Raw genomic sequence first — 16,681 nt, 5'->3', positions numbered from 1 at the left:
GAACATGTAGTCCAACTGCTCCCCAAATCCCTACTTTTGTACCTCAAAACTAGTGCCACTGCCAGCCTGGACCAGAGAAGCTCCTCCCTGAAGAGGATGACAGTCAATGCTCAGCCATAAATGAGACTTTCATACAACATACATACATACATACATACATAGCACACACACACACACACACACACACACACACACACACACACACACATACAAATACCCAGGGAACATCACAAAATGGGGGAGGGTGGGGACAGAAAGAATGCTGGAGCCTGAAAGTGGAAAGAAACACTACAGAATTCTGTGTTCTAGATATGGGATGGCCATCAGAATCATAAGACACAGCCTCTGTGGCTACCTGCATAAGCCCTAACAAGAGCCTGAAGAGCACAGATCTCTTTTCTGATGCTCTGTCTCGGCTTTGGCTGGTGCAGGGAAGGCATGGTGGCAGGAGCAAACTGCATCCCTATCCTATGGCTTGTAACTGTCAAATCAATGACAGTGCCTGGTACCTTTTATCAAGATGTAATGTGAGGTGTCTTCAGAGACCACTCTCCTTGACTCCACCTCCTTCAGAAAGCCTCCCTCATCTTCGTATTGCCTCTGGATTTGTCCTGAGTGCTGCTGGTTCATTTCCTTTTGGACATTTTCTATGTGCTGGTTTAAGTAGTTTTTCTTAAGCAAGCCTTTCAGCTGGTACTGTGAAAAATCATTAGACTCCTAGGAACAAAATAAACAAAATTGTTGCTTTACACTAACACAGATAATACCACCGCTCACCAACCCATCCCTAAAAGGTATAGTTTCATAGCATAAATATAAAATTTGAAAACTAAGGGGGGGGGGTCCAGTGCTAACTTCCTTTTTTGTTTTTTGTTTTTCTTTGTTGTTATTGTTCATTTGTCTTTGAGACAGTCTCTCAATAAGTAGCCAAACTAGCCTGGAACTCACTATATAGAACCAAGCTGGCCTTGAAATTGTTGAAATACTCCTGCTCTGCCTCCCAAGTACTTTGATTAGCACACATGGCATTTTAACAGCCTTTAAAAAAATATCTTTGAAACAAAAAGAATTATGCAACAGAAATTATGAAGGATCTTTTTATTATTTAATCATTCATTCAAAAACCATTTGCTGAGCTAGACTACATGGCTGTGGTATGACATGTGATGGTAATTCAGCAAAATGCAACCTTCTAGATATAGGTGAAGTGCCTAGCGCTGTCCTTGGTCCACATATGACCTAGAATAAAGCAACCAGAGGTATTAATAATCATAATTAACAAGTACAAAGCCTTTCCCACTGAGGGCATTCTAAGCACTTTTATATAAACTACCTTGATTTATCCAATAAAACATTTTTCTATCTCCAGTCTGCAAATGATGGACTTGAGACTTCCATACCAGACTCACATGGGAGTCCTCAGACAGATGGCTTACACAACTGAGTCTATTGCTAGTCTCACGATTATCCCTGCAACTAGGGCATGGATCTTCTCTTATGCACACCATATGTGCACAATGGATAAGTCATACCAAGGATCCCCCTGGACTACTGGGAACTTCTCTTCTCATAGAACCACCCTAGCCTTCCGAGCCTTCCAGCTCTAGCAACACCAAGGCTGCAAAGAGAAAACCACTGGGGCTGTCTCCTTTCCTTCTCACTCTACCACTCATACTCAAGAGATTCTTCACAACCCCTCCCTTCCCCCACCACACACACCAAAAACATGCCTGAAATATAAATGGAGCCTGGACTACTTTCCCTTTGAAATAAAAATAAAATTTCCTTTTTTTTGATCTTTCGAGACAGGGTTTCTCTGTGTAACAGTCTTGGCTGTCCTGGAACTCACTCTGTAGACCAGGCTGGCCTCCAACTCACTGAGATCCGCCTGCCTCTGCCTCCCAAGTTCTGGGATTAAAGGCGTGCGCCACCACTGCTCAGCCCAATAAATTTATTTCTTGTACCCAAAAACCTAGGAATATCACTTCTATGTACCTTATTATTTTCTTATCTACATTAACTACTATAGGAAATCAGAAATAAGCCAGGCGGTGGTGGCCCACGCCTTTAATCCCAGCACTCAGGAGGCAGAGCCTGGTGGATCTCTGTGAGTTCAAGGCCAACCTGGTCTATAGAGCGAGATCCAGGACAGGCACCAAAACTACACAGAGAACCCTTGTCTAAAAAAAAAGAGAGAAAAGAAAGAAAGAAAAAAATCAGAAATAAAGAGATAAATCCATTTTTTAAATCTTTCTGGTAACAAAGTAAAAAGTATTCTAAAATCTATAGCAAGTTAAAAAAAAAAAAAAAAAAACTACATCAATTTCTATAAATTCACATTCCAACTCAGTGTTTGAGAAAACTACTGGAAATAGCATGTGGTAGCAAATGGAAGGAAAACGGAACTCAAACATCAGGAACTAAAGACAGCAAGTGCTCGATGGGGGCATAAACTAAGTAATCAACAGCAATATTATCAGTTCAAAACAATACACAACCATGCACACCACACCTGCTTCAGCTTCCTGGGACTTTGAAGTCATCATACTCAGGCCACCCTATTCCCACTTTTCACAAAGAAGGAGAGGAACACACTCAATCCTGTATTTGGAATTTCACTTCAGAAGTATTTTCCATGTTACGGTTACTTTTTGAAGGCAATGTAAGTTGTGGTTTAAATATGTTGTGGTTTAAAGTAACTTCTAAGAACTATCCCAAGAACCATAGCATGCTGGGCGCTTACTATGTCAGACACTGAGGTACCTTTTGAGAGTGTAGCCATGATCAGGACAGGCATGTTCTGTGCTGAGAACTAGAATACCATGTTACAAGGTGCTGAGAACACACAGAAGAAAAGGCCTAGTCTTAGACAGAAAGTCCAAAAGATTTCTCTGAACATACATGGGTTGTACTGAACAAATAAATAAACTATGGCTTATGGGATGTAACACATACAAATTCTGTGTCCTTGCACCTGGGCTACTGTCCAAAGTGGAGACTTAGACTCTAAGTACCATCTCTTTTTTCCTTTCTCTGAGCTTTGCTGAAGTTCAGTTCTAAGCACTGGTGTGCGACTGTGCACTGCTGGGTGTTTTACCTCTGGCATTGCTTCAAACAGTGTTCGTCTTCGCTTGGTAAACTCCTTCATGTCAGTCAAGATCTCATGCTTTACTTCAGGTGGCAGGCTGCTGAAATCCTCAGACTCGATATCGATGGCATGAGGATTATGAAAGAATTCTTCCTGTGGGAAGTAAAATGTTAACATCATTAAATTTATATTTACCCATTTAGGTCTATTCACTGTTACAAACACTTGCTGTGTGTATATCATAAATACAGCTCTATATAATCTACACATAGAAGTATACATTTTGCAACAGGCATCACAGTGAAAAAACAGGTAAGTCCCTTCACTTGTTCACTCACTCCAAAGCAAACCACTTACCAGGCACTTATGTACCACGAAGGCCTGCTCTAAGACTCTGGGTACTGTGGTGACTGTGTACATAAGTGCCCTAATCTTAGGAACGGAGCAAGGCATGTAAGCAAGTAAATAAATAAGCAAGATAACTATTAGAACATCCAACAGGCTGATCTGATGCGAGTAATCAGGAAAACAAAAAGGGACAAAATCTTACATGGTAGATGGAGAAAATCCATCAAGACAGATGTCCTGGGCAGGGATTTTAAAAATACCAAGAACCTGATGAGAGTGGGAAGCCCAAACTGAGGAAAAACAAATGTAAGGGGTCTGAAATGTGGATAAGAACTACTTTTATGGTCACATTAGATTTTTTTTAAAAGAAAATAATGTCTTAAAGAAATTAATTTGGGGGCTGGAGAGATGGCTCAGCAGTTAAGAGCACTGGCTGTTCTTCCAGAAGACCTGGGTTCAATTCCCAGCACCCACATGGCAGCTTAAGACTGTTTGTGAGGTTGGGGATTTAGCTCAGTGGTAGAGTGCTTGCCTAGCAAGCACAAGGCCCTGGGTTCGGTCCTCAGCCCTGGGGGGGAAAAAAAAAAGACTAACTCCAGTTCCAGGGGATCGGACACCCTCACATAGACATAGACACAGGCAAAACACCAGTGCCCATAAAATAAAAATAAATTAAAAAAAAAGATTAAAATAAAAAGAAATTAACTTGTTTACATCACACAGCCTGTGAACACTGAATCCTAACCATAAGAGTCTTAGTTTTAACCACCACCACCTGCTAATGCCTGATGCACAGATAATGCAGAGCCTCGGGAAGATGAAAGAACTTGAGGTTTTAGCTTAAAAGTCTTCTACCAGACATACCAAAACAATAGACATTGGAAGTCAAAGATTATTATCTAGTACCTTAATAAGCTTGAGAAAAATATTCATTCAAAAAACTGTACAATGGGATCTCAGGAGATGGCTCAGTGATTAAGAACAATAGCTGCTCTTCCAAAGTACTTAGGTTCGATTCCTAGCACCCCACATGATGGTTCACAAACATCTGTTCCAAGGAATCTGATACCCTCTTCTTACCTCCATCGACTCTGCATATATGTGGTGCAGATATACATGCAGGAAAAACACCCATACACATAATAAAAAAAAAAGAAGAAGAAGAAGAAAAAAGAAAAGAAAAAGTAAATAAATCTTTAAAAAAAAATCTTGTTAAGAAGCCAGGAGTAGTAGTACTTTATACTGTAATTCCAACATTTGAGAGACTGAGGAAACTTCATTGTTTAAAGGCAGCCCTCACTGACATGGTGATAGCTTTACCATGTGAGCAGAGTCTTTGACTCTCTTCTTGACATTCTTCCCTTGTAGGCACTGCCCTGAAAACATGTAGCCAAGAACGTGGTGGACTATACAACTCCAAAGCAAGGCAGCATGGTTTCTGCCTAGAATCTCCCTTAGGATGCTTCCCCTTGGAACAGCCCCAGTGGTAGGGAATAGCACAGGCCACATGAGGCTACAGGAAATTGTAGCCACTGGCCTCATTGAAGTCTAGCTAATACCAGAGTCAACCACCAGACAAGCAAGTGAGGGAGCCCATGAAGTGACTTCAGTCCAAGCAACATTATGACAGCATCTACATGGAAGACTCCAAGAGACAAGCACCTCCCTTTACTTATCAATCCCAAGAATCATGGCAGAGGATGATAAAAATGGCTACTTTTATACCACTGCTCTACATTGCAAAAGATAATTAAAACATCTACACAGGAATGAATATACAAAAATATATGCACACATATCCATCCTACTCAGGGGATGGTCTTAAATATGCCAATTTTTTTTAAGTTTTTTATAAACATAAAGACAGACTGTTATTTTTGTATGCATTTGTGGCACTGGGGATTGAATCTAGGGCCTTATGCATACAAAGCAAACACTCTATCACCAAGTTATGTTCTTGGCCCCAAGAAAGTGTTCTTATATTCTACAGAAGCCTGTATTACTATTTACTTCTTGAGTGGCCAGTTGTTTCTAAAAGAAAACAGATTATTTTGGATACACAGAAATGCATAATGAAGCTGGACATAGTAGTTCACAATTTTAATCCTAGCACTCAGGAGGCAGAGGCAGGCAAAACTCTGTGAGTTCAAGACCACCCTGGTGTACAACAGTAAGGTCCAGGACAGTTAGGACTACACAGAGAAACCCTGTCTCAAAAAAACAAAAACAAAAACAAAAAAACCCCTCTCAAAAAAGGAAGATGGAAAGACGTACATAATGCCAAATCCAATATACAAGTGCATGGAATGCATGGGTAAGTGTAGATTTTACAAATACATATATACATAAACATACATATAAGTACACATACATACAATAAGAAACACATACAGTAAAAGGAGCAGCTATCTTTACTTCTTATTGGGAACTTCCACAAACCCATCCTACCACATAAGGATTACTCATTTTCATCATTGCAAATAATGAAATACCTTCTGAATTCCCATGTTATGTGAGTACCTGCAAAGCTTGCTTTTGATCCATTCTTGCTTGCCACTGCTTTTCATCTTCCTCTTCTGAACTGTAGTCAAGAAAATACTTTCAACATCTATGATTTTTAACAAATACTTAAAACATCGTTCTTGAGCTCAAGGTCTGTAATAGTGAGTAGGATAGGTTATGACTCCAGATCTCACTGTCTGGTGGGGGACACATGCAAGTAAGCAATTGACTATGAACTCCTAACTCCCTCCACAAGAAAATGAGGGTTGCTAAAGGTAAGTTAAGGAGTAAGACACCTAAAAAACTTTGGACAGTACGGTGGATTGAATAAGATTAACCCTCACAGGCTCATAAGTTTGAACACTTGGTACCTAGCAGGTGCAACTATTTGGGAAGGATTAGGTGGTATGGCCTTGTGGGAGGAAGCATGTCACAAGAGTCAGGCTTTGAGGCCTCAAATCCTCCCACCATCTCTAGTGCACTGTACGCTGTCCACTTAGGGTTCCAGATGTGAGTTCCCAGATGTTCCTGCTGCCATGCCTTCACTCTGCAACAACAGACTCTAACCCTCCAGAACCATATGCCCAATTAAACAGCTTCTTTTATCAGTTGTCTTGGTCAGGATGTTTTATTACAGCAATAGAAAAGGAACTAATACAGACAGTCATAGAAGCTTTCCAGAATCTCCTACAATTACATTGGTGGATTACACACACACACACACACACACACACACACACACGACTCAAATGCAGGATATAAGGGAAATACATGCCAGGAAGTGTTCTAGGTACATGCAATTCTACAGTCATCTGGAAACAAGGAAAGGAAAATCTGCCCATGACAGTGAAGAAACCAGGCGATGAGGGTGGAGAAGAGTGGTTAAAAGGCTGAAAGTTTATCCTGAAGAAATGACGAACTAGGTCAGGCATGGTAAAGTAGGCCTGGAATCCCAGCACTAATGAGGCTATAGCAGGAAGATTGTAAGTTCAAGGTCAGTCTGAACTACAGAGCAAGTTCCAGGCCAGACTAAGATACATACTGAGAATCAGTCATTTTTAAAAAAATGCAGAAAAATACATTATGAGGTTTTGTAAAGAAGAAAATGACAATATCAGAATTTAAACAGATTGTAGAGGACAAAGCAGACTGTGCTGGGAGTGGTTAGTTGAGGCAAAAGCATGAGATCAACGATGAGACAGAACTAAGTCTGGGTGCTACTGAGGTTTCTGAGAGCAGGAGGAGACAGAACTAAGTCTGGTGCTACTGAGGTTTCTGAGAGGAGGCGGTGAAGCCAACAGTGCAGACACAGAAACAGGATACTGACAGTAAAAGGTTTAAGCCTGCGTAGGAGTAGAGTAAGGGGAGAGGTCAGGACGGGTGGGATAACCAAAAGTATATTCAAAAAATCATATGAAAACCCAGTACCTCGTGAGTTCATTTCAATATATATTATTTTTTTAAAAGGACTTTGAACACAGATATTCTGCATAGATATACACTGATCCTAGAAGATGGAGATAATAAATGAAACTCTCAGTGCCAGGTATGGGGTAACTCCCTGTAAATTATTGGTCAAGGAAGCCCCAATGCTGAGGTGACAGGCATTTGCTGCCAGTTGCCCAGGTTTTTATGTGGGTGTGACAGACAGACTTCGGGTTCTCATACTTGAGGGGCAACCCTTTACAAACTGAGCCACTGCCCCAGCCCCTGAAGTGACGCTCCTTAGCAGACAAACATTTACCTGTGCTTTTCTTCCTCTTGTAAAGGTGGTAAAACGTAGATGTCATCCTTTCTCTGAACTTGAGTAAGACTGGGTAGAGCTTCATTTCTGAAAAACACATAACAGCTTTTAACAAAATCTTACAAAATATATATTTTTTTTTGTTTTTCAAGACAGGGTTTCTCTGTGTAGTTTTGGTGCCTGTCCTAGAACTCACTCTGTAGACCAGGTTGGCCTCGAGCTCACAGAGATCCGCCTGGCTCTGCCTCCCGAGTGCTGGGATTAAAGGCGTGCGCCACTACTGCCCGGCACAAAATGCATTTTTAGTCAATCATCTCCTCCCATGGGTTGCACAAACCCTGCTCGAGGGCAGTGGCTGCCTCCTCCTCATCTGGCTGTCTTCTCTAGGCCTGCATCTCCCCAAAGCTTTTGTCGTCACAACTAAGAACCATGCAGAGGGAATGGGGAACTCGCTAGGGCTCCTCAGAGCCTCTGCCTCAGCTACAATCAGGAAGCGGTCTATCAAAGTAAAAAGTCAGGCTGCAGTGAACCCCATGGCAGAGCACCTGCCCAGCACATGTGAGGCCCTGTGTTCCATTCCATGCAACTCTTAAAAAAAGCAAATCAGTAAACTAGTTAATTAAAGGAGGGAGCAATGTGATAGCTTTTCTTTCACATTAGCCACAATTCTGCATCCCCAAGTCTGATGCTATCCACTCACTCCTCTCCTGACTCTTCCTATTAAAAGAGGCAAGGAGAGAACAGTGAGATCCAGAGAGTGTCCACAGCACAGTGCTCTTGCCTTTTCCTTCTGAAGGCAGTTTGCAGAGCCTGTCTCTTCAGAAAGGTTTTCAGAAGCTTCTCTGTGGTTCTTCTAGAGTCAATGGATGCAGAATCCCTCTTCTGCCTTCTCTTTGCCTGTTAAAATGAAGCATGCAGGATTTCACCTCAGGTGCTGGTCTACTAAAACATCTCATCTGAATTTAGGGACGACAGCTGTTCTAGTTCTTCCTCCTAACTGCTGTCCATAAGCATCTTCAGGTTCTGTGTTGCACAGGACACACAGAGCACTTGCCTAGAGATCACTTATATAGCATATCTGGGAAGTTATTAGCTTATTGTCAGTTCCTTGTAAATAAACTTCAATACCACCAAGAATCTAAAACTTTATTCAAATTGTTACAAAACCGATTTGATACTATTTCAAGAAATGTATTATTTGTAATGTACCTCTGTGCCTCCAAATTCAACACTATGTTAGAAGAAGTCCTTAGCACATATGAAAAGACATTCTAGGGCTGGAGAGATGGCTCAGTGATTAAGAGCATTGACTGCTCTTCCAGAGGTCCTGAGTTCAATTCCCAGCAACCACATCGTGGCTCACAACCATCTGTAATGAGATCTGGTGCCATCTTCTGGCCTGCAAGGACACATGCAGGCAGAACACTGTATATATAATAAATAAATAAATCTTTTTTAAAAAAGATATTCTAATAAACGTCAAGCTAAGTAGATAATTTTACTGAGACAGTGCTGCCTTGAAGAAGGCATTCTAGGGTTGGGGATTTAGCTCAGTGGTAGAGTGCCTGCCTAGCAAGCGCAAGGCCCTGGGTTAGGTACTCAGCTCTGGGGGAAAAAAAAAAGGAAGAAAGCATTCTAGAGGATAGCCCAGACCAGTGCAGTTTTATTGGTGTTATTCTGAAAGTAGGTTTTTTGTTTGCTTGCTTGCTTGCTTGTTTGTTGTGTTTCCCTGTCACCAAGGACACTCAATCGCACTCTCAAGGAGGCATCTCTTGAGTAGGGGCTCCACAATGAGAAATAGTAGTAGACCAGCCAGACAAACTGTGGACCACCTAAACAGATACTGTAAAGAAACTATTTTAAGAATTGTAGTTTCAGTTAATAGTTAAATTTGATCATTAAATATATAATAGACTCTCATAAGTTTTTTAAAGGACAAACTGTTACAAGTCTGGCGTAGTGTTGCATGCCTTTAATCCCATCACTCAGGAGGCAAAGTCAGGTCTCTATGAGTTCAAGGCAAGCCTGATTATATATATGGAGCTCCAGGCCAGCTGGGGCTACATAGAGAGATCCTGTCTCAAAAAAGAAAAGAGAAAAAAAACAAAAACAAAAACAAACAAAATTGTTGAAGATAAATTTTTTAAAATAACTGAAATTAAATTGATTACATGTCAAAACTGCTCATTGAAAACATACATATGCTGGGTGGTGGTGGCACACACCTTTAATCCCAGCACTCGGGAGGCAGAGCCAGTCGGATTCAAATTCTATGAGTTGGAGGCCAGCCTGGTCTACAGAGCAAGATCCAGGACAGGCACCAAAACTACACAGAGAAACCATTTCTCAAAAAAAAAAAAAAAAGAAAGAAAGAAAGAAAGAGAGAGAGGGAGGGAGGGAGGGAGGGAGGGAGGGAGGGAGGAAGAAAATAAAATAAAACATACATACAAACTGGGCAGTGGTGACATACACTTTTAACCCCGATCAGAAGCAAATGGATCTCTGAGTTCAAGAACAGCCAGGGCTATACAGAGAACCCCTGTCTCGAAAAACCAAACAAACAAAAACAACAACAAAAATACAGGCAGCCTTATACAGAGTAAACAGGTTGCTACAGTTAGGAATAGATATGCATAAATGCATGCAATAATAACTAGGGGGAAAAGAAGGCCATGAATTTGAAGGCGATTGGCGAGGAATACATAAGAGGGTTTGGAAGGAGGAAGGGGAAGCAAAAAATTGCTAATGGTGCCTAAAGAGAAAATAAAGTAAGATGATATTTACCAAGGTCTGTTTCTTTAGCAGTGGAGCATCTCCATCAAATACAAAAATAGGGCGAATACGAAAAAACAGGAGTTTGCAGAGCCGGTGGAACAATGTGAGGAGATGAGCATTTTCTATCATATTCCCATGGCGATCTCGGACTCCTTTAAGTGCTTGGTTTAGCCAAATGCTAATATCTGGGAGAGCCAGTAAAGGAAAATAGTTTGGGATTTCCAACTTCATCCTCAAAATTTCAATATCCAGGGCTGGAGAGATGGCTCAGTGGTTAGGAGCACTGACTGTTCTTCCAGAGGATCCAGGTTCAAGTCCTAGCACCTACATGGTAGCTCATAACTGTCTGTAACTCCACACCCTCACACAGACATATACACTGGCAAAATACCAATGCATATAAAAGTAAAAAAAGAAAAAAGAAACCCTGTCTTGAAACCTCCCCCCTACCCCCCAAAAAATTAAAATTTCAACATCCAAGACATGATTCCAACAAACAGAGAACATTAAACATATACCACCACTTGTGTGATGTTGAAAGACACCTGGCCATGATGGAATCTACCCAAAGTCTGCTAGACTTTCTTTTGCTCCTTACTACTTTCCACACACTGAACATTAAAATCACAGGCAGAGCCACCCCTCCACATAGCGAAGACAGCTTCTTTAGATGTCCAATTCAAATTTAACATGTAACATGAGTACACACACACACACACACACACACGTGCGACAATATGGAAGCAGAAGGGAAGCATGAGAGGGAAGGATGGCTAGACGGTGGGAAAAGGGATGGGGAAGAATAATTATGAACAAAGTACGATGATACACATGTATGATATGTCAGAGAAACCTACTATTTTGAATACTAACTAAAAACAAAAATTTTTAAAGGATTGAAAATGTCTGTTTTGAAAAGAAAGTCCTCCCACTAAGCCTGCAGATAGAGCAGAGTACTTATATAGTATGCACAAAGCTAGGCAAGTGTAGCAACACACAACTGTAATCCCACAACTGTGGGAGGACTGTGGGCTACAGGCCAGTCTAGACTACAGAACAAGTAAGGTTCTGTCTAAAAACAAGACAAAAAGAACAAAAAGCTAATGTTCTTTATAGTTTTCTCACTTTCTGAATTGTTTTTAAAGATGCCTAAGCATGAACCAGCATTCTGCTGGATTTCTTGCTCTTTGCCAGTTCCTGTAACTCACCATTAGAGAGCTTTCCTACCACGATCTTTCCTTCCCTCCAATATGCACCACTTGCAGAGGCTACCTCAAACAACCCACTACACCCTGCACATGTGTCTCCAAGACTAGAGCAGCACTCTGTCCTAGATAACCTGGCTGAAATCTACCTGACTGCTTGAAGTCATTTCAAATTCAAATGCCATGCCTTCTCCACTGAGCCCCACCTCAGTAAATCACTGTTTCATGTGGGCCTGAGTTCTGGGTATCAGTTCTTGTATCCTCCCCATCCAACCAGTATGAGACCCTACCAGTACTACCTTGCAGGCACATTCAACCTTTAATATTGCACCCCTATGTTATTGTCTACAAAGTTCATGCCTAAAACCTGTGTAATCAAGTTACAAAAAAAAAAAAAAAAAAAAATTACAAAACACTTTCAAAATGTTTTAAATAATTTTAAGATTTTTGTTTGGCCATACTCATCAGCTATTATACGTACATGTGGCCTGTAGGCTGCAGGTTTGCTATACCTGGAAGCACACTGAGGTTTGCCAATAAATCTTTTTGGTTTTTTGTTGTTGTTCTTTTGGTTTTTTTTTTTTTCTTTCTGTTATTATTGTTGTTGTTTTTGAGCTGAGGATAGAAACCAGGACCTTGCGCTGCCAATAAATCTTTTAACAAGAGCCTTTTGATGTTTCAAAATCTATAAATGATCTGGCCTGTGCCCCTCTCTGTCACATTTTAGACTACTACACTCCTAATATTAGAAACCACTCAGCTCCTTCCTATCACCAAGGACTTCTCCCATGCCAACCTCACTGTGTCCTACTGAGTCTCAAACTATGTGACATTTTTCTGGCCTCAATTAACACTTCCAGATATACACCTCTAAGAGATGTATAATTATATGGCAGAAATATGGGCATCTAACATTGAGCAAAAGTTTGTACCTTTATGGAGTATACTGTCCATCTAGTAGGGGGAACACCAAGCCTATAAGCAACCTTGTTTGTGTAAACTGCTTCTGGTAAAGTCTAACATAGTGTAGTGTGCATTATTTTTTTTTAATTGGACATTTTAAAATTAATGTACATTGTCTATCGTTCACTACCACCAAAGTTACTAGTAAATTTTATGTACTAGGGCAATATGCTATTGTCTTAATTTGGGTTTCTACTAGAGTGATAAAATACCATGACCAAAAGCAAGTTGGGGAGGAAAGGCTGTATTTGGCTTATGCTTCCACATCAGTCCATCACCAAGGGCCGTCAGGGCAGTAACTCGAACAGGGTAGGAACCTGGAGGGAAGAGCTGATGCAGAGGCCACAAAAGGGTGCTGCTTACTGGCTTGTTCCTCATGGCTTGCTCAACCTGCAACCCAGGACCACCAACCCAGGGGCGGTACCAACCCCACAATAGGCTGGGTCCTCTCCCATTAATCACTAATTAAGAAAATGCCCTTCAGTCTTGTTTGATCTTTTTCTTTAGGGGGAAGGGGAGTTCAGACAGGGTTTCTCTGTGTAGCCCTGGCTCTCCTGGAACTCACTCTGTAGTAAGTACAGGCTGGCTTTGAACTCAAGAGATCTGTCTGCCCAAGTGCTGGAATTAAAGGTGTACACCACCACCACTGGCTAGTCTTACATGATTTTATGGAGATTTTTTTCTCAATTGAAGTTCACTCCACTCAGATAACTCTAGATGACTGCCATGCCAAGGTGACAAAAAAGGGTATTAGTATATTTATCCCTATATTCTAGAGTGCTCTTTTGTACCAAGCATATCCAAGACCCTAGAGAGATGCATCAAATAAGACATTTGTGAACAAGACAGATACACCCCCTTGTCTGAGGATGCACACATTCTAACAGGACAAAGATAATAAAATAATTGACACATTCATTAAGTGCCAAGAAATAATTGGACAGAAGAGTGGCTGAGATTTGGCACTTTAGTTACAAAAGAACCATCTCAAGAATAGGGACGGCATGAACAAAAGGTACAGGGAGAAACCTGGAGAGAAAAAGAGTAGCAAATACAAATGGCCCAGGGCAAATATCACTTCTATATAATGTGGTGGGATGGGGGTGGAAGGTGATATATGAGGTACAATATACACATCTAAGCAGTTTCCATACTTTGACTTAAGACCTTAGGAGACATGTAGAGAATCAACTACAAAGAAAGTAGTTTTAACTAAGTTACAACAGCCCACATGAAAGGAGATGATAAGGATGGCATGTCTCAGACATAAGTGATCAGGTCCCAGATATATCTTAGAGGAAGAATTCCACATGTTCTGTATTGCTCTGGAGAACTGCCTCTGCTTGATCTGTTTCTGCTTGCTATACTGCCATACAGGGCTAAAGAAGTTTCTACACAGCAGATCACTTTTGACTTGAAAATTGAGAAAACCCAATATTGGAGTTAAAATAGCTCTTAACTCTCCTATCTATGAGTCTAGGACCTACATACAGCCTGAGAAAAGATTAAACCTTTGATTCCTGAAACACTAAATCACATGGAGGTGATTCCTTTCCACGTGTAAATTAGCTGGGGCTTACCGCTTCTCATGGAAGGCTGAGTCCCAACATGAAATCCTTAGACAGGCTGAAAGTATTTACAAAATTTGATTGGTCAAACTTCAACACACATGGAACAAAATCAAATTCTTCAAGGGCTAGAACTTTAAGTCTGAAGCAAAGCCAAAACTTGCTTTAGAGTTGAAACTTAAGACCCAATAACATTTGAGAACAAAAGGAAATTCTCCTTAGCCCTGAAGTGACTTAGTCCTAGGTGACTAAAGGCTAAGTTAATCCATATCAGCATGTGTTCAGAGAGAGTATTAGCTCCCTAAACAAGTAATGCATTAACAGATAAGGTCTGTAATGGAAAAAAAAAAACTGAACTGTTATTTCTTAATTTTTAACAGACATAAACTGTTTAAATCAGACACACAGCTATCCATGTGGTCCAAAACACAATTTATTTGGAATTTACAAACCTGAGATAATCATGGATGAGCAAACAAAACAATGACACTAAAATTTCAGATATTAGAATTCTCAGGATGAAATACAGAAAACTGCAGAAGTAATCAGATTATGACATGACACATATATTATTGTATGCAGAATCTTTCTCAATTTTCTTTAGATAAATGACCCATTCTTCCAGAAAAGCTTAATGACCTCACAAAAATAACTTCACACCCTAAGTGGGACTCAGTCGTTTACAGGTAATCTCCATAGCTTACTTTTGGTCTGACATACCTGAATGTTAGGATGCTGAACTTCCTAATTCTTTATAGAGGCTGGAACAGAAAATAACCTAAATCCTTGACAGCATTATCAGCAGTACGTTTTCTCAGTGATGGGGATGGAACTCTGGTGCCTCACACATCCTAAGAAAGCTCTCTACCCTTGATGAGAATTTAAGAATCTCCTCATTGCAAACTGTCCTTTCCTTCACATATAATTCAGAAATCCTTAAACTGTAGTGATACCGAAAAACCACTAGAGTGCGACACAGTACAAAGCTCTTCGGGTTACCCAACTTACTGTACCCTGGCTAAAAACTTATAAAACTATTTTTTAAATTTTTGTCATTGCTGTATTTGATATAAAACGTTATCTTTCCAATATTACATGTTCTCCATTAATTATAATTCTTCACACAATGAAGAATTAACTCATCAGATAATGGCTTCTTTGCTGTACTTTATACAGAATGACCCTGGGTAAAAAATTTGTAAAACTATTTTTTAAATTTTTGTCATTGGTGTATTTGATATAAGACGTTATCTTTCCAATATTACATGTTCTCCATTAATTATAATTCTTCACACAGTGAAGAATTAACTCATCAGATAATGGCTTCTTTGCTCTACTTTATTCAGAATGACTTGGCATGCCCCCTCTACACACACACACACACACACACACACACACACGCACACACGCACGCACGCACGCACGCACGTACCCAGCAATTATTTACAAGTCTTTTCAGTTATCATTAAGAAAATGGTGTAAGTGCCTCTTTTACCTCCAGCTTCTGAAATAAAAGAGGCACTTGTAAAAGGGGTCATAGAACAGACAAATGAAAACTTCAAAACTAGTATCACATTTTCAAAGTGGGGGAAAAACCATTACAGTAGCTGAAGGAAACCAATTCACAACACAAATTTATTTTGCATTTCAAAAACCGAGTTAACGATGCAAAAAAAAGAGAGATCGGAATTCTCTATCTTGTTCTCTCCACGCTGATCTCCCACACAAAATAACTTCTAAAACTGACAGCGCTATTCCAGCTTTATCATTTAAATATCCTTATTCTCCAAGGCAACTGTGCACCTACTCTGCAGTGAGAACTGATGCACAAGAGATACAAAGTGGTCCTAAAATGAGTGGAGCAGGGCTGCAAGCTGGATAGGCAGACCCCCAAGTAATGCCGACTCCGGGTCTCCCAGGCAGCCTAGCTATCCCGCGAAGGCCTATCCCGCCTCTCGTGCCGCGTTAAGGATACCCACGGCCAGCACCTTGCCCTCCAGCGACTCCGGGCTGACCTGGCGGCCGGAGCACTCCAGCAGCTTCCACAGCCCCTGGACTCCCATGGCGCAGGCGCGCTGCGCTGGCTTGGCAGGCCTGCTTCAAGTTAGATAAGGACGCGCCAGCCAAGCGGACCGCGCTGTTCCTCTCTCGCAGAGCCCACCTCTCTCCAGCCGGAGTTCGCCGCGTCGCGGGCCGGAGAAAGAGAAACACCGCGCAGAAGCACTTCCGGCGAGGACCTGGCCCTCAAGAAGAAAAGCACAACTTAAACGGAGCGGAGGTGGGAGGAGCAGGGACCCTTCTGCCCAGATGTGGGCACGTTTAAGAGAAGTGAGCAACGGCGCGGGCGACACAAGTAGCCAAACGTCCCTCCTGCTGAGCTCGAACCCTCCCGAGGACCTGTAAAACCACAGGAACTTCTCGGCTTCCGTCTAAGTGAACGCAGAGTTGACAGTCCCGCCTTGATGCGTGACGTATAAATTCTGCGCCA

At 41.2% G+C, this 16,681-nt stretch overlaps 1 protein-coding gene across 4 annotated transcripts in view; it reads right to left on the bottom strand.

Annotated features, from left to right (window-relative positions):
• The window catches only part of Ercc5 (ERCC excision repair 5, endonuclease), a 51,600-nt gene extending 35,284 nt beyond the window's left edge, over nucleotides 1-16,316 (bottom strand). For 3 of the 4 annotated variants that reach the window (XR_004943585.1, XR_004943586.1, XM_036173170.1), the window contains exons 1-7: nucleotides 16,169-16,316; nucleotides 10,467-10,642; nucleotides 8,464-8,579; nucleotides 7,683-7,769; nucleotides 5,957-6,017; nucleotides 3,098-3,241; nucleotides 510-717 (exon numbers count right to left, since the gene is read on the bottom strand). Coding sequence is in view for 2 of the 4 variants with exons in the window: in XM_036173170.1 (XP_036029063.1) it covers nucleotides 510-717; nucleotides 3,098-3,241; nucleotides 5,957-6,017; nucleotides 7,683-7,769; nucleotides 8,464-8,579; nucleotides 10,467-10,642; nucleotides 16,169-16,256 (880 nt within the window). In the remaining 2 variants the exon portion in view is untranslated. Of the gene's footprint in view, nucleotides 1-509; nucleotides 718-3,097; nucleotides 3,242-5,956; nucleotides 6,018-7,682; nucleotides 7,770-8,463; nucleotides 8,580-10,466; nucleotides 10,643-16,168 lie in introns of those variants that run through there. The other variant, XM_036173172.1, reaches the window with a different exon arrangement.
• Nucleotides 16,317-16,681: the final 365 nt, after the last annotated feature.

The sequence above is a fragment of the Onychomys torridus genome, chromosome 23 (assembly GCF_903995425.1).
Source record: "Onychomys torridus chromosome 23, mOncTor1.1, whole genome shotgun sequence".
NCBI lineage: Eukaryota > Metazoa > Chordata > Mammalia > Rodentia > Cricetidae > Onychomys > Onychomys torridus.
Note: the sequence above shows the minus strand (reverse complement) of the source record. Positions and strands in the feature narration are given on the sequence as shown.